At 40.8% G+C, this 7500-nt stretch overlaps 2 protein-coding genes across 4 annotated transcripts in view; one reads left to right on the top strand and one right to left on the bottom strand.

The window, feature by feature from the left end:
- Nucleotides 1–7000, bottom strand: part of LOC135199911 (organic cation transporter protein-like) — a 10537-nt gene extending 3537 nt beyond the window's left edge. Inside the window, exons 1-3 of the mRNA XM_064228030.1 lie at nucleotides 6672–7000; nucleotides 1033–1180; nucleotides 443–534 (exon numbers count right to left, since the gene is read on the bottom strand). Coding sequence (XP_064084100.1) covers nucleotides 443–534; nucleotides 1033–1180; nucleotides 6672–6766 — 335 coding nt within the window. The 5' untranslated portion in view covers nucleotides 6767–7000. The remainder of the gene's footprint in view (nucleotides 1–442; nucleotides 535–1032; nucleotides 1181–6671) is intronic.
- LOC135200259 (organic cation transporter protein-like) overlaps nucleotides 1–7500 on the top strand; it is a 90055-nt gene that overhangs the window by 24295 nt on the left and 58260 nt on the right. The window lies entirely within an intron of this gene.

Raw genomic sequence — 7500 nt, 5'->3', positions numbered from 1 at the left:
AATTTTATACATCTGCACCATTAAAGTTAAATTCGATGTTAATAGCCTAGGGACTATTGATAATGGAAGCAACATAAAGACTGCATGATGATTTGATTGAAAGTGAGAGCTGAAGTCGTTCCTTTCATTCCACTTTCATCCAATACCTCTCTCCTCTCTATCTCTCTCTCTCTCTCTCGCTCTCCTCTCTCTCTCTCTCTCTCTCTCTCTTTTCTGTAATACAATTCTTTCAAAACTTTAATTCAAGAGGAGACAAAAGAAGCGGCTTTCGTGTTGGCAACATTGCCAACAAACAATAAACTCTTCCTCTTACGCAAAGAGACTACCATCCCACAGCCATAGATATTCCAATCTAAACTAATCTAACCTCACCAGTTTAAATATGAACCCATATTGCTCCTAAAAGAGCCCCAGAATCAGCATATTTAAATCTGATAGTTACCTGCAGAGAAGAGGTCTTGACAGGATGCCAGACAGCTTCTTACGAATTGTAGAAGTTGTAGTTTTTGGGGCAGACTCCCTCTTCCTCTTGGCCTTTTAAAACAGGAATGGCGACAACATTAGTAACAACAAAGTTCAAAGGATATGTATGACGGTATCATAGAACAGTCATCTAAAGAAAGTGTTAATTTCATGTTACAATGAAAATATTATCAGTCTCATGAATGTAAATGGAAGCAACTTGAACGTATTGATGTTCAGCTTTTTCCTGAACAAGAAAATAATTTTGCGTGAACTCTTTGGCCACTGAGCAAGAGTCCCCAAGAAAATTCCCTGCTTACGCAGAAATTTATGGTACTGGTAATAATTCACTAAACTAACGGAAGCAATAATCACTAGTTCTTTTGATGAGTCTTTGAGCCTCTAATTTATTTAGTTTCCATAAATATACAATTGTGAAACTCTCCTGTTAAATTTTAACGAAGGAAACAAATTTGAGATATCATTATGATGAATATTGTCTGACACGAGTTACTCCTCTCCAGATTCCCTTGTCATTCTCAATGAAGACCGGACTGAAATGAACAATACCTCTTCTTCAATTTCTTGCATGAGAGTTCTGAGCTCAGCCTCTGAGGGGAGTTCGGAGTTATTCCAGCGCGCTGCTTTCTGCAGTACCTTCACTGCCTTGTCGTGTTGGCCTTTGGTAATTAGCCAGCGGGGCGATTCGTCTATAAAACTTTTTAGAAATAACAATAACAATGTTAGCAGCATATATCTGGCTACATACAGACATAAATACTTACTTTAATGGCCCAAATGTAAGCTTTCTAGTCTTGTAAATTTTTGGGGGAGAGGATGTCAGCCCAACGCCCTATTCCAACTTATATGAAAATCCCGCAGCCACCCAACCCCAATCCCACTCATGGCTAATGTAGCCCTGTTATCGTGACCCTCATTACAATCTGTGACCAGCAGTGAACCTTGGCACATTCTTAAGTCCTCCTCAATAAAGGTTGGATTACTTCATCAGCTCACAGATTCTAGAATCATGGGGGAAGGGGAGGGTTGGGATGGCTGAGGGAGTAGGGGATTAGAGGAGGGGTTAAATAAGAAACACGTGACTCGAACGAAATTGGCGCAGCGAGCTAATGTGCAGATATTCACACTGACAGGTTAAAAAGAGCACTCATTTACAAAACAAGTTTTCAAAGAGAGTGAAGAATTGAGTGAATAAATTAGGAAACGATCACCAGTGAATAACGACCTGCACACGGAGTTATCATCAGTCAAATTAGAAGAATCGTGGATCTCTCAAGCAGTATCAGAGCCTCACAAAAATATACATATGATAACCAGCCATCTTCCCTTGTTGGACCACATGCTAAGCTCGTGGTCGGATGATGAAGGCCTGGGTCACGACATCAAAATGGCACACCTACCTTCTGTCGGAAAGTCGATGAACTCTGACCAAAAAGATAAAAGGGAAAGTCTACCGGAGGGCCGTCTAGGAGCAAGAGCCCGTGTCAGCACAAGTCTGGCTTAATCTTTCAACAACAACAAGGAGGTCGGCGTAAGGTACATATCCAGCTGCTATAGCGTTCACATCTCTCACCTGGGCAATCGCTCCCCCCTCTCCCCCCCGGCCCCTTCCTTTTTTGCTCTCCCTGTTCTTTGAAGACCAATCTACGTGTTGCTTTATTCACCTTAGTGTGCCCTATCCCTCGGCTACACCATTGGAGGAAGTCAAGACCAGCTCTGCTAAAAGGTGCAGTGAAAGAATAGTTTCGAATGCAGTCTGTCTACATTTTTATTTTCTTTATTACCTGTATTTCATTTCTTTATTTCAAGGCAACTTATACCCCTGTTGGTTTAGCATCGCATTCAAACTTTGTGAAAGTTCCTCGTTGGATGAGTGGTTTACGTGCTCGCCTACCAATTCGGAAGTCGCGAGTTCTGTTCCCTGCCCGGCCAACGTGGAATCGGAGGAATTTATTTCTAGTGATTGGAACTTAATTTCTGGATATAATGTGGTTCGAATTGGTTCCTAGCCACATAATCCTTCGTCCCAGCCCTAAGAGAGCTTATTAAACAGCCCATTGATCTGGTTGAACTAACATATACTTAACTCTTTTCAACTATTTTGAATACCGTAATGCATCCCCATTGTTACTCTTGATGCTGTAAAGTAATTCCCGTGTTATTACTGGTGATATAAATCTTATTGTGATATTCCCATTGTGACAAACGTCTCCTACAGTGATTTATCGGGAAGTAACGAACTGTTGAGTCACGCTATGCTCCCTTAATTAATCAGAAATGCAATAATCCCTTCTGTGTAAGCACCAAGTAATTCTACGTATATATCCCTGTGAGTGAGCTGTAACCTAAAGTAATAAGATAGGTATCGTGCTTAGTACTTTGGTAAGACCTCCCAATCCCTTAACACGTGTCTGTCACCCTTGTATTGACCTTTTGATGCAATCCATTGCAGACGTGGCCTTAAGTGCCTCACTGTTGAAATTTGGGACCTTTGACGCGTAGCTCTGGCATCATTCATTCATTATTTCGCCTTGCTCAAGTCTCATTCCCGTCCCCGGACCTGCCCGGACAAGCCTGGTCACATATCAACCGCGTTCATTTATTTAGCACTAATTATCACACCTTGGGAGTCCCTGTCACCCTTCAGGTGTTATTTAAGTTATTCGTGTAATTTGTTATGTAAATATACTTCATTTAAGCCAGACCCTTAGCGTTGACATCAATTACCCATTACTCTGATATCAGCTTTCAGCCTTCGAGTTTTCCTTAGGACTCAGTTCTCCACCAAGCCCTTTTTTCGTGAGTTTTAGTAATTACCTCAATGTGCAGAGATACGAAAGGCTCAACTTACGAAAAACTCGAGATACAAAAGCTAACACAAAAAATTTAACAGCTCTACATACGAAAATTTTCAAGATACGAAAGGTTTCTGTAAAGTCCAAGATTTGCCCGAACCACCGATAACAATTTTGAAACTCACGCGTTGCCAACTGAGTAGACTCGCCACCATCCTCCTGCTCTCCCATTGGTTCCTGATGCTAGTCACTACCATGAGATCCTTCTCTCCTATTGGTCAGCATCCCTCCCATGATGCATCTATGTACGTAGCGGCGTGCCTCGGCCACTCGGTAGCAGCATCGTTATCGTACGCACGCAGTATTCGCTCGGTCTAACAATTTCGTTTAGTAATGTAAATTCGTTAGTAATTTTGTTGCAGTATACGTAATTTTTATCGCATACTTATACGTAAATTACGTACAGTATATACGTAATCATGGGTCCCAAGAAACTTGAAATTCACGGAAAGAAGCAAATGCTCTCTTTGGAGACAAAGATGGAGATCATAAAGAAGTATGAAGCTGGTATGCGATTGAGTGTGATCGCCAAGGAATATGGCCGAAATCCGTCGACAATAGGCACCATCCTTAAGCAGAAGGATGTCATCAAAGCAGCTACACCTTCCAAGGGCATCACTATTTTGTCCAGCAAGAGGACCCACGTGCTTGACGAGATGGAACGGCTGCTTCTTGTCTGGATAAAAGACAAAGAAATCGCTGGCAATACGATAACGGAGACGGCAATCTCCCACAAGGCCAGCGCTATTTTCGGCAATTTGATTGCCCAGGCGGAAGACGACGGAGGGGAAGGGACATCAACGCCAACCCCAGAGTTCAAGGCTTCGCATGGGTAGTTCGAGAAATTTCGTAAACGGACTGGCATCCATTCAGTGGTGCGGCATGGGGAGGCTGCCAGCTCGGACACGAAAGCGGCCGAAGCCTTTAAAAAGATGTTCGACGAGATGATGACCAAGGAAGGCTACAGTTCTCCGCAAGTCTTCAACTGTGATGAGACTGGCCTTTTTTGGAAAAAAATGCCTCGTCGGACGTACATCATTGAGGAAGAGAAGAAGCTACCCGGACATAAGCCTACGAAAGACAGGCTTACGCTCGCACTTTGTTCCAACGCCAGTGGGGATTGCAAGGTGAAGCCCCTGGTGGTGTATCATTCCGAGACTCCTTGAGCCTTCAAGGCCCACAAAGTGCTTAAGGAGAAGCTTCCAGTGATATGGAGGGCTAATGCAAAAGCCTGGGTAACGAGGCTTTTGTTCACGGAGTGGGTAAATCTGTGTTTCGGCCCGACAGTGAAGAAATTTTTTGAAGAGAAGCGCCTCCCCATGAAATGTCTGCTGGTGTTGGACAATACCCCTCCCCACCCTCCTGGCCTCGAGGAAGATATCCTAGCGTAGTATTCCTTCATCAAGATTCTTTATCTTCCGCCTAACACCACCCCTCTCCTCCAGCCCATGGAACAGCAAGTGATATCGAACTTTAAGAAGCTGTACACGAAACATCTTTTCAATAGATGTTTCGACATCACATCACCGATACCACAAACCTCACCTTGCATGAATTTTGGAAGGAGCATTTTGACATCGTCATTTGCATCCGACTCATCAACCAAGCTTGGCAGGAGGTTTCGAGGCGAACCTTGAATTCCTCGTGGAGGAAACTCTGGCCTGATGCCGTATCCGCCCGAGACTTCGAGGGATTCGATGTGGGCGAAGCTGGTGCTGCAGATTCAGAAACAGTTGACGATCCTGAAACTGTTTTGCAACCAGATCCATGGGGCTGGTCGTCGACGAGGATGACATCAACGACCTTCTCGAGGAGCACCAAGAGGAGTTTACGATGGATGACCTGAAGGAGTTGGAGGCCATGCAACATAACGTCATTCAAGAGGAGTTCTCTAGCAGCGGTGAGGAGGAGGAGGGCGACCCTATGACAACAGCAGAAATGAAGGATGTTCTAGCCACTTTTCATAAAGTGCAATCGTTTATAGAAAAAAGACACCACGAAAAGGCTCAACGCAGGTCGTATGCTTGCGCAGTTTGATGACATTTGCCTGAGTCGTTTCAGGAACATTGTGAAAAATAGGCAGAAGCAATCTTCCATGAATAGTTATTTTTTAAAGAGACCTTTAGCATTAGCAGGAGTAAGCAAAAAGGAAGAACCAAGTGATAAAAAACAGAAAATTGAGTGGTGATGAAGTTGAATTTTGTAAAAAAAAAAAAGAAAAAAAAAAAAAAAAAAAAAAAAAAAAAAACTACGTAAAGTATAAAAAAAGTAAAAAAAAAAAATTTAAAAATAAAAAAATACTAAAAAATTTTTTTAAATTTTAGTTACAGTTTTGTTAATGTGTTTCGTAAATTTTAGTTTAGTTTTCCTTACATTTTTTTATGTGTTTTGTAAAGTTAAGTGTACGTATGTACGTACATATCGCCGTTTGTCCTCCTCCTCTGCCGCCACTTTTGGAGATAGCCTCACTCGAAAGTAAGCTTCCACATTTTACTACATATGTACAGTATTTCTTGTATACCATGTACATAATACATTTTATTTACAGGTAATTAGCATTACGTTATTAAGTTAGGTATTGAATGGTCCAATTTGTTGTAGTTATTTTCAGTTGGTTATTTAGGTCGCAAGTTTAGCTTTATTATGAAATTTACTGGGGTGATTTTGGAGGGCTTGGACTGTACGGATTAGCCATTTTACATGTAAAATGTGGTCCAAGATATGAAAACCTCATGATACGAAGGGCACCTCGGACGGATTAATTTCGTATCTCAAGGTACCACTGTATATATATATATAGATATATATATATATATATATATATATATATTATATATATATATATATATATATATATATATATATATATATATAGGGCGTGTTAAGATTGGACAATGACATCAGCAACCACACTTGAAGCAAAGATTTTAATTACCAATGAAAAATATACTTTCTGCAAAGGAAGTAGAAATATTAGCCTTGCTAGAAAACAATATGATTATTACTCAAGATTACTTATGAGTTTTTGCCCTGATACATGTTTTTTGTAGCAATTATTTCCTTTAGGGCAGCAACGCAGGTCAAAGACATCAAGAAAATTACCTTTGCATTTGATTTCAGCAATGGAAGAATTTTCCGCAATGAAGCAGAAATTGTAGGCAATAAAACCACTATATAGCCACATCAGTTGACTCAAAGTTATTCTGAGAAATTCTTCTGGAAGAAATGAAAACGCAACGGCTAACAAACCTCAGATGATACTTATATTTTTGAGAAATATATATATTTCACTGGGTGTAACGAGGCTAAAATTCCTCACAATTTACCACTTACTAAAGAGCAGGCAAGATGAGGAGGTTTGGAAATGATGCAACCAGCTGTAGGGTCCTCCATTCTCTTATGAAATAAGCAAGTCCCCCCCACGCCATTGTTCCAAATGCCCATGGAAGTGCCGTCAGAACACCCACCAGTGACCGGAACTTCACTTCGCAGATTTCCAGCGCTTGAGGGATAAGGCAATAAAAGGTTATGAACACGATGACTGAGATTTTAAATCATTTCAAAGTAACACAGTTCAACTCCAATATTAATTTTCATGATTAACAGACGGTTGTAGAATGTCTAGCATACTCTCATATTTTTGTTAAAGGTTTTGTCATTCTCTTACCTACAAAAGAACCAACAACTTTAGCATATTCGTCCAGCAAATAAAAAAAAAATATTTATTGTATCCATTTTTTTTACATGCATTCAGTGTGACTGGTGACACAACAGAACTCATTTAGAGAACAACAATTGTACAGCCTCCATGTTTATTTTACAACAGTAACAAAGAGGCAAAAAAAAAAAAAATTCTAGTAACAAGGAACATGACAGCTCATTATTAATCGCGTCTTGTCACAAGTTCATCATACTATTAATAACAAAAGCAGAGCGAGTCCATAGAAACCTAAACTGCTCATCGTGTCTTAGGACAAATAAGCAAAATGGGTCGCACCTCAACGTTCCAAAACCTGAAGGTGACACATCAAAGAGTGAACGACTTGTAAACTGGGAGAAAGAAAGAAAGAAAAGTAATACAATGGATTGTAATTAGAACATAATCGGTTGGTTTGCGCTGAGCAGGCCTTATGCCAGCAAGAGTCTCGTCGTCAAGTAAGGT

Source organism: Macrobrachium nipponense, chromosome 26, assembly GCF_015104395.2.
Source record: "Macrobrachium nipponense isolate FS-2020 chromosome 26, ASM1510439v2, whole genome shotgun sequence".
Classification (NCBI taxonomy): domain Eukaryota; kingdom Metazoa; phylum Arthropoda; class Malacostraca; order Decapoda; family Palaemonidae; genus Macrobrachium; species Macrobrachium nipponense.
Note: the sequence above shows the minus strand (reverse complement) of the source record. Positions and strands in the feature narration are given on the sequence as shown.